The sequence below is a fragment of the Prionailurus bengalensis genome, chromosome D3 (assembly GCF_016509475.1).
Source record: "Prionailurus bengalensis isolate Pbe53 chromosome D3, Fcat_Pben_1.1_paternal_pri, whole genome shotgun sequence".
NCBI classification, from domain to species: domain Eukaryota; kingdom Metazoa; phylum Chordata; class Mammalia; order Carnivora; family Felidae; genus Prionailurus; species Prionailurus bengalensis.
In genome coordinates this window covers 20709138-20730646 of record NC_057356.1, presented here as the reverse complement: position 1 = coordinate 20730646, position 21509 = coordinate 20709138, and the positions used below count along the sequence as shown (strand labels likewise).

Here is a 21509-nt window from a genome sequence, read left to right as displayed (position 1 = left end):
CATACAGATGAAGAAGAGCAAGAGACAGTTGCCCAATTCCAGGTGAGAGAATGATCTCCACGAAAACTACAAAGGAAGCTACAATTAATTATGCAAATATATAAATTCAAAGAGTAATAAATAATTTTGGAAACATTTTAGAATAAAGATCATCATAGAAATATCATATAGATGTGTATATACTAGCAATAAACTGGTGAAAATAATTTTTAAAAAACCCTTAAAACCACTCCATGAAATGTTTAGGGGCATGTTTATTAATACAGGTATAGGCCACAGGTGCTAAAATCTGGACAATGCTGGTAAATGTAATCAAAGTGGACCGAAAACAATGGAAAGATATGTTCTGTTCGCGGATTAGAAGACTCATTATCGTAAATATGCCAGTTCTTCCCAAATTGGATAAAAGTGTAATTCAGTTCCTGTCCTAGCAAGTCAGAGTGGTATGGATAGAGGATAGACCCATTGGCCAAGATAACGGAACATACAACCCAGAAATGGACCCACAGAAATAAGCATAAACAATTTTTTTTTTTTACAAAGTGAAGAAGCCTTTCCGAGGAGAAAGGATGGACTTTTGGACAAATGGCCACAGAACAATTGGATATCCTGAGAGAGAAATGAATCATACATAAAACTCATTTTATATATATTAAAAAATCACTAAAAGGATTATAGAAATAACTGTAAACATAAAGCTGTAAACATAAAAGGAGAAAATATTCAGGATCTAGGGTTTCTATAAAAAAGTGTAGACAAGACACTGTCAGGATAACCCATGAAAAAACAAAAAAAGAAAAACAAAAAATGACACTTGTTAAACACGACTTCATCAAATATAAATTCATTGTATTGCCTTTTCTTCTTAAGGTAGTAAGCCAAGGAAATTACCTAAAAATATAGAAGATTAACATAATACTCAATTTAATGGACAGTAGCTGGAATCCATTGCTTTAACGCACAGGAGTTTTCAAACATTCACGAGATAGACATATTCTCAATTGTAGGCCAGAGGAGGGACATGAGGTCTGGAGTATCTTCTGCAAAGAACTGGCAATTTACCATTTAATTGAGGTAAATGCCTCCAAATCCTATGGACTAGGGCTTGTTTGGAGACTGAAAAATGCTACATTGATCACAGGCAACTCAGCAGCTGCATCCTTTCAGGTGTGGCAGAGTCCCCACTTGAGCAAGGACATGTGCATTGTCTCAACGGGTGCTTCCTTGCAGGGGTCTCCCCAGGGGTGAAGCCAACCTCCATCGTCCCCAGTATGTGATGTGAGGTGGCAAGAGTGACAGCTGACAAAGATTTTCAGTGTGGAACCCTGTAGGAATGCACACGACGGATGTGGGCTTCTACCCACAACCTGGACAAAAGGTCTCCTTGTGTCCTCAGTGCTGAGGGAGCTTCTGGGAAAGGAAAACTCTCAGACCAGAGAGGAAGCAGGGAAGGGGGAAGAAGTCGGCCTCCTGCACAGAACTGGCCATGTGTCAATGTGGACCCATCGCTCTGTGGCCCTGATCCTCATCTGTGTGGTTGTACAAGAGTCACCACGTCAGTCCTGCCCCATCAATAATAGCCAAGGGCGCTGTGGACAGACTCACTATGCTGAGCCAGAGGAGAGCACAGTGTGTTCTCAGGGGATCGGAGGCCACACAGAGGACACCTGGCCTGTCTCGAAGGAAGGGGATGGTGGACAGAGCAGTGGGAAGGCAGGAACTCTGATGAGATCTGCTCACCATGTCACATATGCTGTGTCTGGGCCTGGACACCAGGGGGTGGTCGTCACCTGCTTCTGAGGGTCGGCCATGACTAGAGCTGGGACCTGCACCTGGACAATGCCTGTGCCCTCTGCTCAGGACTCCAAACTGTGACCTCCTCTCTCCTGGCATGGCCCCAGAGACCACCTCCCCGTCCAACCCACCTGACATCCTCAGGCAGAGGGACTTGACCCAGGGTCAGTGAAGTGTCAGAGAGCTGCTGGTCTGATTTGCATGGATGGGCCCTCCCTCTCTCAGAGGATGAAAAGGGGAAGGAAGGCATTAGAGGAGATCTGCTCAGCTGTGGATCCACAGAAGGCAGGGTCGGTGATGACCTCCACCATGGCCTGGTTCCCTCTTCTCCTCACCCTCCTCATCTACTGCACAGGTGACTAGATGAGGGAACAGAGGAAGTGGTCCAGGGAGGACACGTGGGCCTTGGTTTCTCCTCTGATCTCTAGACCCCAGCATCCCTCTCTCTTTGTCTCTCCCCTTCCAGGTTCCTGGGCCCAGTCTGAGCTGACTCAACCGCCCTCAGTGTCTGGGGGCCTGGGCCAGACGGTCACCATCTCCTGCGCTGGAAGTGCCAACAACATCGGTACTGTTGGTGTGAACTGGTACCAACAGCTTCCAGGAAAGGCCCCTAATCTCCTCATCTCCGCTTATAGCAATCAACCCTCAGGGGTTTCTGGTCGATTTTCTGGCTCCACGTCTGGCAACACAGGCTCCTTGACCATCACTGGGCTCCAGGCCGAGGACGAGGCTGATTATTACTGCACGTCTGCTGACCCTATTCAAAGTGCTAACACAGTGCTCCAGGCCTGTGGGGAAGTGAGACAAAAACCTGCTGTCCCCACACTGATGCGCTTTCCTTGTTCAGCCCCCACCTTTTGCCAACACAGCTGCCTCCCTAAAACGGAGGTCTGAAACCCAAACCAGTGAACTTTCTCTTGAGTATGTGTCCTTGTCCTCTCAATTCAGACACCAAACCCTGTCCTTGTAGGAGCACATTTTCTGTTTTATGCAAACTGAGCAGAAATTCCTGGATGCTGGGGCCGGTTGCCCTGGGGACAGAGTCCTTGAGGATTGTGCCTGCCTGCTGGGGCTGCCATAACATAATACCACCCACTGGGTGAGCAAATCAAAAGATATTTATTTTCTCACAGTTTTGGAGGCTAAATGTCCAAGTTCAAGGTGGTGGCAGGTTTGATGTCCCCTGAGGTCTCTCTCCTTGGCTTGCAAATGGTTACATTCGTCCTGGGTCCTCACGTGGCATTTCCACGTGTGTTCACCCATGCTGTGTCCACCACTTCTATAAAGTCCATAAAGTCACAATGTGGGTTTCCATATAGGAATCTACGGGGACACAGTTCAGTCCATATCAAAGCACCAGGACAGAACCAGCGACACAGAGCATAGCTGTGTCTGACTAAGGATAGTCAACCGTTCACATGCTCTACATGCGTGGCATTGAGAGAACCCTCACTACATGACCTGTGTGGGCTCGGGGCTCAGATCACAGTACAGAAATGACAGGGAGGGTCCCCATGCTCAGAGGGCTGACACCGTCTTGGGCAAGAAAGAGGACACATAAGCCAGATGTACTGTGTCTCACACTGACTTCCCACATGGGGAAAATGTGTCTGCAGTCCCAGGTAATGTCCACACAGCATAACCTCTGGATGACGGAGACCGGCCCTTACTGACCCACTGGTAAGAAACCCCAGATTTGAGGATGACTGGATCAAACCACCCCACCCTCTGCCCTGACAGCATCATGGCAACCAGGGAAGGGACACCTATTGCTTTGGGTAACACAGTGACTGTCTGGTGGGACCTGGACTCACTGACTAACCGTGTAGTTGGGAGAGTTGGGGTCCAGGTAGAAGAAAATGATGGAAGCTTCGCCAAAGAAGTCCCAGCCACCTGTACCATCTTCCCTCCATCCTCCATGTTATTCAGGTCGGAGCATGGACTATGGACAATCTGCACAGGGGACACAGGCCAGGGTCTTTATGTCTCATAAAACTACAGCTCAGTCCCCGGACCATTCTCATGCCCTTGCACCAGATCAACTCCAGCCCAACACACCCTCAGTGGCACGAGGTTCTGACCTGCAATGCAAACAGTCCCATGAGAAATAGAAAGCAGAACACATATTCCTACTATGATGGCCTCCTATTCCCCGAGGTTGTTAGAAGGTACAAAGTTTTCCAGAAACCTTAATGGTGACCATTTCTAGACCACCACGCACCTGAGACCTTTTCTTTTGCTCTCTGTCGGGTGAGGAACAGAGTCAGGGGCCAGTATAGGAAGCACTCTTTTGTCCACACAGTCCCTATGGGGCTGCTCCTGCTCTCAGGCTCCCTCAGTCACCTCTGTGTCATTGCTGAGTGTTTCCACCTCACAGGGTCCTGGTCACAGGGAGCCAGATCACTGTCTGCCTGATTCCAATGCCACTGTGACTCTGCCTCTGAAAGACACAAACCTTACTATTAAGAGTCACAAATGAAGTCTCCTGGTTATCCCACACTTGGAACTCTCTTTGTCAGTGTCCCACCTGAATGTTCTTTACTCTATTCATTAATGTCATGTTACATCTCCAGGCCTAGGGTCGTTTCTTTTCCCAAATTCCACTCTTCCCCTTATCCCTCCTCCCCTTTCCACTCATCAGTTCATGAACCTATACCGTCATCTCCTGTCTGTCGCCACAGTAATGTGGGGTGCATTGCAGGAAAAACACAGGGTCATTAAAGAAGGGTTTACTTCCTAGGAATCACTCTAGGATGTAAGAGAAGTCATTCATGTTTTAAAGAATATTTTAATGTTTATTTATTTATTGAGAGAGAGAGACAGAGAGAGAGGGAGAGCATGAACAAGGGAGGGGCAGAGAGAGGGAGACAAAGAATCTGAAGCCGGTTCCAGGCTCTGAGCTGTCAGCACAGAACCTGATGTGGCGCTCAAAGTCATGAATCGTGAGTGAGACCTGAGCTAAAGTGGGACACTTACCCAACTGAACCAGCCAGGAGCACCTAGAAAAGGCATCTGCCCTTAAAGATTTCAGCCTCAAATGACTTTTTTTTTACATGTCAAATATTATTTTATTTATTTATTTTAAATATTAAGTTTATTGTCAAATTGGTTTCCGTACAACACCCAGTGCCCATCCCAACATGTTCCCTCCTCAATACCCATCACCCACCCACCTCTCCCTCCCACCCCCATCAACCCTCACTTTGTTCTCAGTGTTTAGAGTCCCTTGTGGTTTGCCTCCCTCCCTCTCTAACCTCTTTTTTTTCCTTCCCCTTCCCCATGGTCTTCTGTTAAGTTTCTCAGGATCCACCTATGAATAAAAACATATGGTATCTGTCTTTGTCTGCATGACTTATTTCACTTAGCATAACACTCTCCAGTTCCATCCACATGGCTATAAAAGGCCATTTTTCATTCTTTCTCTTTGCCACGTAATATTCCATTGTGTATATAAATCCACAATTTCTTTTTCCATTCATCAGTTGATGAACATTTAGGCTCTTTCCATGATTTGGCTATTGTTGAGAGTGCTGCTATAAACATTGGGGTACAAGTGCCCCTAAGGATCAGTACTCCTGTATCTCTTGGGTAAATTCCTAGCAGTGGTATTGCAGGGTCATAGGGTAGTTCTATTTTTAATTTTTTGAGGAACCTCCACACTGTTTTCAGAGTGGCTGCACCAGTTTGCATTCCCACCAACAGTGCAAGGGGGTTCCCATTTCTACACGTCCTCTCCAGCATCTATAGTCTCCTGATTGGTTCATTTTACCCACTCTGACTGGCGTGAGGTGGTATCTCAGTGTGGTTTTGATTTGCATTTCCCTTATGAGGAGCGATGTTGAGCTACTTTCCATGTGCCTGTTGGCCATCTGGATGTCTTCTTTAGAGAAGTGTCTATTCATGTTTTCTGCCCATTTCTTCACTGGGTTGTTTGTTTTTCGGGTGTGGAGTTTGGTGAGCCCTTTATAGATTTTGGATACTAGCCCTTTGTTCGATACATCATTTGCAAATATCTTTTCCCATTCCATTGGTTGCCTTTTAGTTTTGTTGATTGTTTCCTTTGCTGTGCAGAAGTTTTTTATCTTGATAAGGTCCCAATAGTCATTTTTGCTTTTAATTCCATTGCCTTTGGGGATGTGTCAAGTAAGAAATTGCTGCGGCTGAGGTCAGAGAGGCTTTTTCCTGCTTTCTCCTCTAGGGTTTTGATGGTTTCCTGTCTCACATTCAGGTCCTTTATCCATTTTGAGTTTGTTTTTGTGAATGGTGTAAGAAAGTGGTCTAGTTTCTTCCTTCTGCATGTTGCTGTCTAGTTCTCCCAGTACCATTTGTTAAAGAGACTGTCTTTGATCCATTGGATATTGTTTCCTGCTTTGTCAAAGATTAGTTGGGCATACTTTTGTGGGTCTAATTCTGGGGTTTCTATTCTATTCCATTGGTCTAAGTGTCTGTTTTTGTGCCAATACCATGGTGTCTGCATGATTACAGCTTTGTAGTAGAGGCTAAAGTCTGGGATTGTGATGCCTCCCGCTTTGGTCTTCTTCTTCACAATTACTTTGGCTATTTGGGCCTTTTGTGGTTCCATACAAATTATAGAATTGCTTGTTCTAGCTTCGAGAAGAATGCTGGTGCAATTTTGATTGGGATTGCGTTCAATGTGTAGATAGCTTTGGGTAGTATTGACATTTAACAATATTTATTCTTCCAGTCCCTGAGCATGGAATGTTTTTCCATTTATTTATATCTTCTTCAATTTCCTTCATAAGCTTTCTATAGTTTTCAGCATACAGATCTTTTACATCTTTGGTTAGGTTTATTCCTAGGTATTTTATGCTTCTTGGTGCAATTGTGAATGGGATCAGTTTCTTTCTTTGTCTTTCTGTTGCTTCATTAGTGTCTAACAATGCAACTGATTTCTGTACATTGATTTTGTATCCTGCGAGTTTCCTGAATTCATGTATCAGTTCTAGCAGACTTTTGGTGGTGTCTATCGGGTTTTCCATGTATAATATCATGTCATCTGCAAAAGGTGAAAGCTTGACTTCATCTTTGCCAGTTTTGATGCCTCTGATTTCCTTTTGTTGTCTGATTGCTGATGTTAGCACTTCCAACACTATGTTCAACAACAGCAGTGAGAGTGGACATCCCTGTTGTATTCCTGATCTCAGGGGAAATCTCTCAGTTTTTCCCCATTGAGGATGATATTAGCTGTGGGCTTTTCATAAATGGCTTTTATGATGATTAAGTATGTTCCTTCTATCCCAACATCTCGAGGGTTTTTGTTAGGAAAGGATGCTGAATTTTGTCAAATGCTTTTTCTGCATCGATTGACAGGACATATGGTTCTTATCTTTTCTTTTATTAATGGCATGTATTACATTGATTGATTTGCAAATGTTGAACAACCCTGCAGCCCTGGAATGAATCCCACTTGATCATGGTGTATAATTCTTTTCATATGCTTTCAAATTCAATGTGCTAGTACCTTATTGAAAAATTTTGCATCCATTTTCATCAGGGATATTGGCCTGTAGTTCTCTTTTTTTGCTGGGTCTCTGGTTTAGGAATCAAAGTAATGCTGGCTTCATGGAATGAGTCTGGAAGTTTTCCTTCCCTTTCTATTTTTTGGAATAGCTTGAGAAGGATAGGTATTATCTCTGCTTTAAATGTATGGTAGAATTCCCCTGAGAAGCCATCTGCTCTTGAACTCTTATTTGTTGGGAGATTTTTGATAAGTGATTCAATATCTTTGCTGGTTATGGGTATGTTCAAATGTTCAATCTTCCTGTTTGAGTTTGGAAGTATGTGGGTGCTTAGGAATGTGTCCATTTCTTCCAGATTGTCCAGTTGGCATACAATTTTTCATAGTATTCCCTGATATTTGCTTGTGTTTCTGAGGGATTGGTTGTCATAATTCAATTTTCATTCATGATTTTATCTATTTGGGTCATCTCTCTTTTCTTTTTGAGAATACTGGCTAGAAACTTATCAATTTTGTTTATTTTTCCAAAAAACCAACTCTTGGTTTCATTGATCTGCTCTACAGTTCTTTTAGATTCTGTATCATTTATTTCTGTTTTGATCTTTATTATTTCTCTTCTTCTGCTGGGTTTGGGGTGTCATTGCTGTTCTGCTTCTATTTCCCCTAGGTGTGCTGTTAGATTTTGTATTTGGGAGTTTTCTTGTTTCTGGAGATAGGCCTGGATTGCAATGTATTTTCCTCTCAAGACTGCCTTCGCTGCATCCCAAAGCGTTTGGATTGTTGCATTTTCATTTTCATTTGCTTCCATATATTTTTTGATTTCTTCTCTAATTGCCTGGTTGACCCATTCATTCTTTAGTAGGTTGTTCTTTAACCTCCATGCTTTTGGAGGTTTTCCAGACTTTTTCTTGTGGTGGATTTCAAGCTTCATCGCATTGTGGTCTGAAAGTATCCATGGTATGATCTGAATTCTTTTATACTTATGAAGGGCCATTTTGTGACCCAGTATGTGATAGATCTTGGAGAATGTTCCATGTGCACTTGAGAAGAAAGTATATTCTGTTGCTTTGGGATGCAGAGTTCTAAATATATCTGTCAAGTCCATCTGATCCAATGTGTCATTCAGTGCCCTTGTTCCTTTATTTATCCTGTGCCTACATGATCTATCCATTGTTGTAAGTGGAGTATTAAAGTCCCCTGCAATTACCACATTCTTATCAATTAGGTTGCTCATGTTTGTGATGAATTGTTTTATGTATTTGGGGGCTTCCATATTCAGTGCATAGACATTTATAATTGTTAGCTCTTCTGTAATTGTAATTCTGTAATTATTTTAATTGTTAGCACTCTGTAATTATAATATAATGCCCTTATTTTAAGTTAATAGTTTAAATTAACTTTAAATTAAGTTAATAGTTTAAATTAAGCCTTTAATTTAAAGTCTAGTTTGTCTGATATAAGCATGGCTACTCCAGCTTTCTTTTGACTTCCAGCAGCATGATAGTTCTCCATCGCTTCACTTTCGATCTGAAGGTGTCCTCAGGTCTAAAATGAGACTCTTGTAGACAGCAAATAGATGGCCCTTGTTTTTTTATCCATTCTGATACCCTATGTCTTTTGGTTGGAGCATTTAGTCCATTTACATTCAATGTCATTATAGAAACATAAGGGTTTAGAATCATTGTGATGTCTGTAGGTTTCATGCTTGGAGTGATGTGTCTGGTACTTTGTGGTCCTTGCTACATTTCACTCACAGAATCCCCCTTAGGATCTCTTGTAGGGCTGGTTTAATGGTGATGAATTCCTCCAGTTTTTGTTTGTTTGGGAAAACCTTTATCTCTCCTTCTATTCTGAATGACAGACTTGCTGGATAAAGGATTCTCAGCTGCATATTTTTTCTGTTCATCACATTGAAGATTCCCTGCCGTTCCTTTCTGGCCTGCCAAGGTTCAGTAGATAGATCCGTCACTAGTCTTATCGGTCTGCATTGATATGTTAGGGTGTGTTTATCCCTAGCTGCTTTCAGAATTTTCTGTTTATCCTTGTATTTTGCCAGTTTCACTAGGATACGTCGGGCAGAAGATCGATTCAAATTACGTCTGAAGGGAGTTCTCTGTGCCTCTCGGATTTTAATGCCTTTTTCCTTCCCCAGATCAGGGAAGTTCTCAGCTATGTTTTGTTCAAGTACCCCTTCAGCCCCCTTCTCTCTCTCTTCCTCTTCTGGAATTCCTATTATACGGATATTGTTGTGTTTCATTGCATCACTTAGTTCTCTAATTCTCCCCTCATACTCTTGGATTTTTTTTTATCTCTCTTTTTCTCAGCTTCCTCTTTTTCTATAATTTTATCTTCTAGTTCACCTACTGTCCTCTGCCTCTTCAATCCGGGCTGTGGTCGCCTCCATTTCATTTTGCACCTCATTTATGGCATTTTTTAGCTCCTCATGACTGTTTCTTAGTCCCTCGATATCTGTACCAATAGATTCTCTGCTGTTCTCTTTGCTTCTTTCAAGCCCTGCGATTAATTTTATGACTATTATTTTAAATTCATGTTCCGTTATACTGCTTAAATCGTTTTTGATCAATTCGTTAGCTGCCGCTCCTTCCTGGAGTTTCTTTTGAGGAGAATTCTTCCATTTTGTCATTTTGGATAGTCTGTGGGGTGGCACAGAACTGCAGGGCCCTTCCCCTGTACTGTCTGGAGGAACTTGTGTTGGTGGGCGGGGCCGCAGTCACACCCGATGTGTCTGTTCCTAGCCAACTGCTGGTATCAAAGTCAGACTGGTGTGTACCTTATCTTCCCCTCTTCTTAGGGCAAGACTCACTGTGGAGTGGTGTGGCCCCCGTCTGGGCTACTTGCACACTGCCAGGCTTGCGGTGCTGCTTGTATGGGATCTGGCGTATTAGCCAGGGTGGATCCGCAAGGTGCACCAGGGTGGGAGGGGCAGGCTCAGCTCAGTTTGCTGTCGGTGTTCCCCTGCGGGAGGGGCCCTGCAGCACCAGGAGGGAAGCAGGCAGACCCGTCCAAGGGATGGACCCACAGAAGCACAGCGTTGGGTGTTTGCGCGGTGCAAGCAAGTTCGGTGATGGCAAGTGGTTCCCTTTGGGACTTTGGCTGAGGATGGGAGAGGGAGATGGCGCTGGCCAGAGCATTTGTTCCCTGCGGAGCTGAGCTCTGTCTTCTGGGGCTCAACACCTCTCCTTCCCGGTGTCCTTTTGCCCTCTTGCTCTCCGAGCAGGGCTGTTGACTTTTAACATTCCAGATGTCAAGTCCCGCTGGCTGTCAGAACTCATAGAATCCGGCCCCTCCGCTTTTGCAAGCCACACCTGGGGGCTCTGCCTTGCCCAGCGCACTGCCCCCCCACTCTGCCCCAGATCCCTCCCACCAGTCCGTGTAGTGTGCACCACCTCTCCGCCCTGCCCTTCCAACCTCTTCCATGGGCCACTTGTGTAGCTTGACTCTGGAGAGTCCATTCTGCTAGTCTTCTGGTGGTTTTATGGGTTATTGAGCAGATGTGGGTGCAATGTAAGTGATCAGCAGGACGCGGTGAGCCGAGCATCTTCCTACGCAGCCAGCTTCTCTGAAGAACCTGCCTGTATATATAAAATTCTAAATATTCCACCAAAAACCTGTCGGAACCAAGAAATAAATTCCGTAAAGTCACAGGATATAAAATCAATGTACAGAACTCTGTTGCATTTCTATACACTGATAATGAAGCCACAGAAAGAGAAATTAAGAAATCAATCACATTGAAAATTGAACCAGGAATAATAAGATACCCAAGAAGAAACTTAACCGAAGGGGTGAAAGACTGTTACTATGAAAAGTATAAAGCATTGATGAAAGAAATTGAAGATGACACAAGAAATGAACAAACATCCCCGCTCATGGATTGATAGAACAAATATTGTTAAAATGTTTATATTACCCAAATCGATCTATAGATTGAAGGCAATTCCTATCAAAATGCCAAAAGCCTTTTTCACAGAACTAGAACAAACAGTCCTAAAATTTATATGGAACCACAAAAGTTCCCAAATAGTGAAACAGTCTTGAAAAAGAAAACCAAAACTGGAGGTATCACCATTCCAGATTTCCATTTATATTAGAACACTGTAGTAATTGAAACCGTATGGTACTGGCACAAAACAAGACAAAAAAAATAAATGAAACAGAATAGAAAACCCAGAAATAAGCCCAAGATAATATGACCAATCAATGTTTGACAAAGTAGGCAAGAATAGGCAATGGGAAAAAGACAGTCTTGTCAACAAATGGTGCTGGGAAAACTGGACAACTACATGTAAAAGAATGAAACCAGACCACTTTCTTTTACCATACACAAAAATGAACACAAAGTGGATTAAAGACCTAAATGGGAGGCCTGAAACTATAACAATTCTAGAGAGAACAGTCAGTTATCTCTCTGACTTTGGCCGTAGCAACATTATTCTGGGGGTATCTCCTCAGGCAACGGAAATCAAAGAAAAAAATACACTATTGAGACTACATCAAAATAAAAAGCTTCTGCAGAGTGAAGAAAAAAATCGACAGAACTAGAAGGAAACCTATTGAATGGGATTAGTCAAGGTCACTAACTTTTGCAAAGGAAGCCCGTATGCAATGGCAGACTGATTCAGGTTGCATGATTTTTCCCTCTGACCCCCTCTCAGAATCTAAAAGGCCTTCCCAGTCCCAGGCTCACCATAAAAGGGGTGAACTTGTTGCCCCTGTATTACAACAAACGTTCTCCCTCTTCACCTTTATTCATTTTTCCTCTTAGGCAGCTGGTGACCCTGTGAGGGCCCCCCATATTCTCTGTGGACAACATCTCCATTTCAGTGACTGCTGCTCAGAAAGTGATGGGGACGAGGAGAGTCTGATACTTATAAGAATGTAGGCTGGAGAATGGTTCCTCCATCTACTCTGAAACTCTGTTCAGGGTGTTTTGAGAGTCCTTCGGTAGATGTTCATCATCCGTGAAGATGTTCACCATGCGTGATGGGGAGTAAAGACTCTCTTTGGATACATCTCTTCTTATTTCAGGGAAGTCACAAAATACATGTGACATATATTTGCATCTAACAAACGATTGCAATAACGAGGAAATGTAGGTCATAGACTTCTTTATACATATCCTTTCTACTGCAAATGGAAGGTGATTTAAGGAGAGAACTATTTGTTTGTTTTTAATTTAAAATATAAGCCTTCACAATAGGAAAGAAAGAGTCTCAATTTTAAAAATGCAGATTATCTCAACAAAGGTGACATTCACGTGACATAAATAAGCTTGAGAAAAGCTGTTCAACATCATATGTCAGTAAGAAACTGCACAAAAACACAGCAATGACATAGTATCACATACCCATTAGAATGGCCAAAATCAAAACCACAGATGACACCGTCTGGCCAGGATGTGGAGCAACGGAACTGTATTTCATTGGTGAGGGGAATTCAGGATGGTACAGCTACTTTGGAAAAGATTTTAGCAATTTCTTTTAAAACTGAACATTCTCTGAATTCTTGCCATTTGCAACAAACGTGGATGGAACTAGAGGTTAGTATGCTAAGCGAAATTAGCCAGAGAATCACCAGTATAATATGATTTCACTCATAATGGGAATGTAAGATACAAAACAGATGAACACAAGGGAAGGGAAGCTAAAATAATATAAAAACAGGGAGGGAGACAAAAAATAAGAGGCTCTTAAATATAGAGAACAACCTGAGGGTTGCTGGAGGTGTTGTGGGAGGTGGGATAGGCTAAATGGACAAGGGGCATTAAGAAGACATTTGTTGGGATGAGCACGGCCTGTTCTATATAGGGATGAACCACTGGATCGTACTCCCCAAATCATGATTATTGCTAACTAACTTGGATGTAATGAAAAAAATTTTTTTTTACACCCAAAAAACAAAAACCAAACAACAAAACCCCGGATCATTGTCTTGCTTTAAAATCCAGGGATCATGCATCTTTGCATTTAAAGGAGTTAAAAACAATGTGAACAAAAAACCCTGCACAAGTATGTTGACAGTGGCTTTATGCATAACTGTCCACACCTGGCAGCAGTCAATCGCAATGCCTTTCAGGAGGTGACAGGTGAGTAAACCCCAACGATAGAATATTGATCAGAGCTACAAAGATATGAGGCACCAAGACATAAAAAGACACAGAAGACATTTTGTTGCACGTTGCTAAATGAAAGCAGCCAACGTGTAATGGCTGCACGCTGTGTGACTCCAAGCATGTAACATTCTCCAAAAAGACAAATCTATTTAGACAATAAAAGAATCAGTGGTTGCAAGGGGTTGAGCATAGGGAGGGATGGACAGCTGGAGCACAGAGGATTTTGTGGCAGTGAAAGTGCTCTGTATGATTCTAAAATGGACATATATCAGTGTATAGCTCTTGACCTATTGAATGAACAACGTCAAGAGTCAGCTTTGCTGACTTTGGGTGACAATGACTTGTCAGTGTTGGTTCATGGTGTATAACAAGTGACCACACTCAGGCTAGAGTTGGATGATGGGAAAGACAAGGTGGTGGAGGGGTTGGTGCATTTGGGAACTCTGGAAATTCTACTAAATTCTTCTGTGACAATAAATCATAAAGTCTATTGATGTTTTTAAGTATTCTGTGGGCAAGACCAAACATATGGGCATGTCTGGGTCTTGGGCAGCAGGGGGCGCTGTGGCCTGTCTCTGAACCTTGTGTCCTGTGATCCCAACTGGGAGCCACCTAGCTCTGGTTCTCACTGTGGTTTAGCCTCTGGGTGCTCACAGGCCCTTGGGGAGCCCCAGGTCAGGCCCCACAGCTTTCGCTCCTTCCCCTCATGGGTGAGATTTCCAGACAAGGGTCAGGTTCAGGGTTCAGGCTGGGGCTGGCCAGCCAGGGGGAGGGGGCTGGTTTGCATGAAGGGTCTCTCCCTCTCCTTGGGCTGCTGGAGGCAATAAGAGAGACTCTGGGAGCCCGGCTGAGGGACATTGAGGACACACTGCTGAGCAGGGTTCTCCACCATGGCCTGGGCTCGTCTCCTGCTCACACTGCTGGCTTACTGCACAGGTGGCTGGAGGCTGGGATCGGGGCTGGAGACGAGAGGACTGTGGAACCATGTATAGGCGGTGTCCATTGACCCCTCTCTCTCACCCCGTGTCTCTCTTCTGACTTGCAGGGTCCTGGGCCAGTCAGTGGTGACTCAGCCATCTGAAGTGTCCAAGCCTGTGAATAAGAATGTTACCATCTCCTGCACCGGAAGCAGCAGCAACGTTGGGGCTGGAGGTGTGTCTTGGTACCAGCAGCTCCCAGGCAGTGTTCCCAAAGTTCTCATCTATGGTAGCAGTGCTCGGCCTGCGGGGGTCCCGTCCATATTCTCAGGCTCCAGGTCAGGGAACGTGGCCTCCCTGAGCATTTCTAGCCTCCAGGCTGAGGATGAGGCTGATTATTACTGCTCAGTGTGGGACCACAGTCTCAAAGCTCGCACACTGCTCCCGGCCTGTGGGGAAGTGAGATCCAAACCTGCTGTCCCCTCAGCAATGGGACTTCCTGTGCAGCTCACACCCCTTGGCCAACACAGCTGCTTCTTTGTTCGTTTCTTCTAAAAGTGGAGTCTTAGAGCAAGGCTAGGGAATTTTTTCTAGAAAAAGTGTCCTTGTTCTCCCAAATTGTGCCATTAAACCCAGCCCTACTCTGCAAAACATTGTCTGATTTTCTTCCATTGGGCAGGATTACTGTGCACCTGGGGTCAGGCTGTCCTGGGAATTGAGTCCCCATTGGGTCAGACGCAGGCAGATTCCATGTGTTCCTGATCAGGATAGATGACTGTACAGAGATCAGTCCCTCCACACCCTCTGGTGAACACCAGGTATGTGCCAGGCATGACCCTTGGGCTTAAGTACAGCGTGAGTGCGCTAGGGACAATCTATGTCCTCATGTTGCCGAAAATGTCCTGGGAGAGAAAGAGGAGAAACAAGCATGAATAGCAACACAAATAAGATGTTCCTGGAGAGTGAACAAGGGTGAGGCAGTGAGGTGGACCTGGAACATTGGAGGGGTTGACAGGAAACCCCCGAATCTGACGTGTTGTGATGATGTCTCAGTGCTGCATAGATGATCAAGGAGTCAGAGGGGAGCGTGAGGAGGGGACCAGGCAGAGGCTGTTGACTGTGTCCCCTTCAGACCCCTCCTCCTCAGGTCAGGGGTCCAGCAGAACTGAATGGCAACATGCAGAAGAATGAAACTGGACCTCTTTCTTGCACCATACACAACAATAAATCCAAAATGTATGGAAAACTATATGTGAGACAGGAAACCATAAAAATCCTAGAAGAGAACACAGGCCTAAACTCTTTGACCTTGGCTGGAGAAACTCTTTATGAGACACATTGCTGAAGGCAAGAAAGCACATGCAAACATGAATTACTGGGACTTCATCAAGACAAAACGCTTCCTCACAGCAAAGGAAACAATCAACAAAATGAAAAGGCAGCCTACAGAATGGGAGAAAGTATATGCAAAAAACATATCTGATAATAGGTTAGTATCCAAAATCCATAGAGAATTTTTCAACCTTAACACCCCAAAAACAATTAACCCATTTAAGAAATTAGAAGAAGACACGAATAGACACTTTTACAAAGAAGTCATCCAGATGGCTAACAGATACTCAACATCACTTGTCCTCAGGGAAATAAAAATGAAAACCACATGAGAATCCACCTCACACCTGTCAGAATGGCTACAATTAACAACACAAGGAACAACAGGTGTTGTCAAGGATGCAGAGAAAGGGGACCCTCTTGCATTGTTTGTGGGAATGCAAACTGGTGTAGTCACTCTAGAGAAGAGTACAGATGTTCCTCAAGAAACTAAAAATAAAAATACCCTATGATCCAGCAATTGTACTCTTAGTTCTTTACCCAAAAGATACAAAAGTATAGGTTGAAAGGGGTACATGCACCCCAATGTTTATAATAGCTTTATTAACAATAGCCAAACTACGGAGAGAGCTTAAATGTCCATCACCTGATAAATGGATAAGGACGCGGTCTGTATCTGCAAAGGAATATTACTCATCCATCAAAAAAAAATGAAATCTTGTCATTTGCAATGACATGGATGGAGCTAGAATGTTTCATGCTGAGTGAAATAAGTTAATCAGGGAAAGAAAAATACTGCATGATTTCACTCGTATCTGGAATTTAAGAAACAAAACAGATGGACATATGGGGAAGGGGTTGAAGAGAAGAGAGGGAAACAAACCTCTCAATGATAGAGAACAAAGTAGGAGCTGACAGAGGGAAGTAGGTAGGAGATGGGCTAGATGGGTGATGGGTATTAAGGAGGGCACTTGTGATGAGCACTGGGTGTTGTATGTAAGTGATGAAATCAATGAATTCTACTCCTGAAACCAATATTGCATTGTATCTTAACTACTTAAAATTTAAATGAAAAAAATTTAAAAAATTAAATAAAGCCAAAATCACGAAAATAAATAAAAAAGATAAACTGTGGTTTGAGACCAATCTCAGGAAAGTTTGGCTACAAAATCACCCACATTCTCTTAGATTCAGCCCCCTCAATCCTTTTCCTGGTGGGGAAACATTGTAGGATTTTCTCATATTAAGGAGAGATTCCAGGGTGCCGGGCGCAGGCTGCCCTGAAGACAGAGTCTGTGACAGGTCAGGACAGAACCAGAGACACAGCGTCCACCTATGTCTAACTGAGGGTAGAGCACTGTCCAGATATTGTGCATCCACACTACTTACTGAACACCTAATATATGTTACACCTGAGTCTAGGATGTGGGACACATCTGGACATGACAGGAAGGGTCCCCATGCTCAGGGAGCTGACGGTGTCTGGGGGAAGTGAGGACACAGAAATTAAACATGTCTTGAAGGAAAGCTATGTCCCAGCAGCATGAGGAGGGTTGAGGTTGGTGCAGTGGAGCTGGAGCATTGGAGGGGTGAAGAGGGAACCCCAGAATGTGATGTTTGGTAATGACATCCTAATTCCGCATAGATGATAAAGAGACAGGGGGGGAGCAGGAAGCTGTGACCCAGCAGGGGCTGTGGAGTCTGTCCCAGTCAGACTACAAGTTCTGGACAAGGGATTGAGTGGGGATGAAAGTCAGGGTCCTCATGACTTGGAGGATGCAGGGACTGAGGATAGGGATTTGCAGGAGGGGAACCTGGTAGGGGGCTTGGGAACTGTGTGTGTGTGTGGGGGGGGCTCCACCAGCTGGAACAGTGTGGGAACCTATCTCTGATGAAGGAGGACTTCTACCTCATGTTTCTAGGAAATAGGATCAGCCCCTGACGTAGGGAACTGTACATCAGGAGTCCTAGGAATTCACATGTTTGCTTACTCTTGTCTGACCTTTCATGAAACTTCATGTGGGCCTATTGTTGGTGGGGGGGAGAGTATTTCCTGAGTTCTTCAGGGTTCTTCTAGCTGGAATATGAATCACATTTACATTTGGCAAATTCGCTGGAGAAAATGAAATTTAATAGCCTACATAAAGGGAATCCACAAAGACACGGTAGATTCAAAAGACAGGCAACATGACACTTATATGAATAAAGGAGGTAGGGGTCTCAGGTTCAAAGAGGAGAAAGACCATTTTTCACAGGAAAGCCAGAGGAGATGTCGGGAAAACAAAGATAGATTGCTCCTCTATCTATCCATCTATCTCATCTATCTATCTTTTCTATCCATCTCATCTATCTCTCTATCTCTCCATCTCTCTATCTTATCTATCTATCTATCTATCTATCATCTATCTATCTATCTATCATCAATCTATCTATCATCTATCTGTCTATTGTCTATCATCTATTTATATTAAGTTTCTAAAACCTTATTTATTTATTTTAAGAGAGAGAGAGAGAGAGAATGAGAGGGCAGAGAAAGAGGGAGAGAGAGAGAATCTCAAGCAGGTTCCACACTGTCAGTGTCGAGCCCACTGTGGGGCTCAATCTCATGAACAGCAAGATCATGACTTTATCTGGAATCAAGATAGCCCACTGAACTAAATGAGCCACTCAGGCACCCCACTCTACTATTGAGGTACATGTCATAGGTAAAGAGGAACACGAGTTGATAGTTCTCTTCCTGATACAAGCGGGCAGTTTGGGGGAAGGTATAGAACTTTTCCTAAATATGCTGAGTTTTATTTGCTTTTAACTTGAAATAATGCTCATGCCAAAATGACCCATCTTGGGGCAAAACCCATGTTGGGGCAGCCTATTCCTGGCCAGTTTCCTCCCTCCTCTGAACTTCCCTGAGATTGCACATGTTAAAGGTTGGGCTGGTAGATTGCTCAGTTTCTTGAACCTCCCCCGACAACAGGCCAGTTTCGATAAACTCATTTCAGGAGGGGGTGATGTGAGTGCATTCTCCAAGTAAGGCCTGTGCTTCAAGAAATCAGGTATTAGGAGGCACTTCTATGGAAACAAACAAAAATGATGGTTAAAGATTGTATCAAATTATAAAGCAGTTCCTGAGTTTAAATTATGACATTGCTAAAGGATAATGAATGTACGAGTGCGAGTGTGTGTAATGTGATGGTGGGGGGGGGGAGAGCAAATGTGGAAGCACATTAATTGGGCAATCTGGTCAAGGGAATGTGAGAGCTCTTTATATTCTGGCAATTTTTCTGTTAAATGACATTATTTCAAATCCATCATTTAATACAAATTGTAAAATAGACAAAAACAAACACAACTTTTGTTCAATGAACCAAAGTCCTGATAAGCATAGGAAATATTTTGGCAAAACACAGTGCTTGTTTTCTAGGCAGATAATGTCAAAAGTGAATAAAATTGTTTGTTTACCATTTTTTGGTAATAGCTGACCAAGAGTTCAAGACCGTTTAGTCCTTTTAAACAAGTGAAAACAATTTTAATTTTACATCCATGTATTTTGACATTAAAATTCACGTATTCACTTGAATGTTCTGAATTTTAACCAGTACTAACCACGTATCAAATTCCATTCCGGATTCCTTTTCCAAAATCCTAGTACAACCTTCTCTTCTACATTTAGATGTTTAAAGTTTGTTCATTTATTTTCATTTTTTAATTACATATTTTTTAAGTGTTTATTCATTTTTGAGAGACAGAGTGAGGAAGAGGCAGAGAGCGAGAGACACAGAATCTGAAGCAGTCTCTAGGCTTTGAGTTGTCAGCACAGAGCCCTCGGTAGGATTCCAACTCAGGAACTGTGAGGTCATAATCTGAGCCAAAGTCGGACACTTAACCCACTGAGCCAGCCAGGAGCCCCTATTTATTTATTTCTGAGAGGGGGTTGCAAAGACAGAGAGAGAGAGAAAGAGAGAGGGAGGGAGGGAGAGTCCCAAGCAACTCCCTGCTCAGTGCAGAGTCCAATATGGGTCTGGATCCCAGGACTGCGAGATCATGACCTGAGCCAATATCAAGATTCACAGGCTCCATTGGGTCAGGACTGCATGTGTCCCTCCTGATAGAAGCGCCCTCCACCCCCCCGGGGGAAACCTGATCAGTGACAGCACAACAGGACCTATCTCTTTCCCAGGAGGGTCATTCTCAGGTTATGGAAACACAGGCATCAGAGAAGCCAGAGGTGGGAAAGGAGAGGTTCACCCAGAGACCAGCAGGGGGCACTGTGACACTGTGTCTGGGGCTTTCTGCAGGACAGGGGCATCCAGCTGGGCAGTCCTCCACTGAGAGAAAGCAAGGACTGGGCCCCTTTCGTCCAGTGGGGCCAGGGCAGGTGTGTCCGGTCAGGACCTGGAAGAGTCCCTGGACCTGGGCCTGTGTGGTCCCCACAGCTGCTGCCTCCAGGCCCACCCATGGGGAACCCAGTGCATCAGGAAGTCTCCATGTCCAAGGGCCACAGACCCTGTGTGTGCACATGGAGAAGAGGCGGGTGTGGGTCCCATTTGCATGAGCCGCCCCTCCTCTGTGACCCTGTGGACAGGGGATAAGACAGGCCAGGGGCAGTCCAGCCCCAGTTCTGTGGCCTAAGAAGGGGGTGTGTCACCATGGTCTGGATCCCCGTCCTCCTCGTGCTCCTCTGTCACTGCGCAGGTAGGGACAGGATCCAGTGCACCAGGGTGGGCCCGCAGCCAGAGTCAAATCCTTGTGGCCCAGCTCCCTAATCTCATGTACCCTGTCCCTTGTCTTCCCTCTGCTGTGTCTGTGTTTGCAGGTTCCCTGTCCCAGCCTGTCGTGACTCAGCCAGCCTCCCTCTCTGCATCTCTGGGAGCAACAGCCAGACTCACCTGCACGCTGAGCAGGGACATCAATGTTGGAGGCTACTACGTATACTGGTACCAACAGAAGCCAGGGAGCCCTCCCCGGTATCTCCTGTACTACTACTCAGACTCCAGTACACAGTTGGAACCTGGGGTCCCCACCCGCTTCTCTGGATCCAAAGATGCCTCGGCCAATGCAGGGCTTCTGCTCATCTCTGGGCTGCAGCCTGAGGACGAGGCTGACTATTACTGTGCAATCGGGCACAGTAGTGCTGGTCACAGTGACACAGACACGTGGGGAAGTGGGACAAATATCTCAGCCTGCTCAGATCCCTGCACCCTGACTCTTTTCCAGTTGAAAATAACTTGAATGCACACTGACTGTCTTTGGAAGTAGCTTCTAGGTCACAATACGCTTCCTCCTCCCAGTGTCCTATTCAACTTCTTTGTACTGTCTGGAAAACAAACAAGCCAACAAACAAACAGGCAACAAAGAAACCCACGACAATGCCGACATTTTGTCTGGTGGTTAAAGTGTAAAACTCAGAGTGTTGAGCTGGCCCTTTTTCTCTTTACAAAGGCACATCCACTGTCTTAGTTTTCTGGTCAGAGTCTAGACCATCACAGCAGGTGGACAGTCCTCCAGAATGTGGAGTCTGTTCCTCCAGGGATTGGGGCAGAGGCTCCCTTCCCTCCAGGTTCCTGTGCTCAGAGCTGGCTGAACAGCTGTGTGTTCCAGGTAGGATGTACTAAATAAGATTGGTGCCCAAGGAAGACTCAGAAGAGAAGAAATAGCAGGCACAGAGCTGGCTGGGCCACCAGGCTAGCTACTTGTCCCTGAAATTGTGATGTCAGGGGACGGTGATTAGCCAGGGGAGAAATTTCAGGTGTCAGAAAAACTCTCAGGAGTGCTTGTGAAGGTAACATGCAGCGCTCCTTCATTGCTACAAAATGCTGGGTCTGCTCTTGGGAAGGTGGGAAGTGGATCCCACAGA

The 21509-nt window shown here is 44.5% G+C and overlaps 2 gene segments (V, D, J or C); both read left to right on the top strand.

The window, feature by feature from the left end:
- The window catches only part of LOC122470388, a 901179-nt gene that overhangs the window by 85342 nt on the left and 794328 nt on the right, over nt 1-21509 (top strand).
- Nucleotides 2021-20207, top strand: LOC122470903. The segment is given in 5 exon segments: nt 2021-2149; nt 2261-2511; nt 14702-14782; nt 19951-20030; nt 20102-20207. Coding segments are annotated over 5 exon segments (645 nt in total).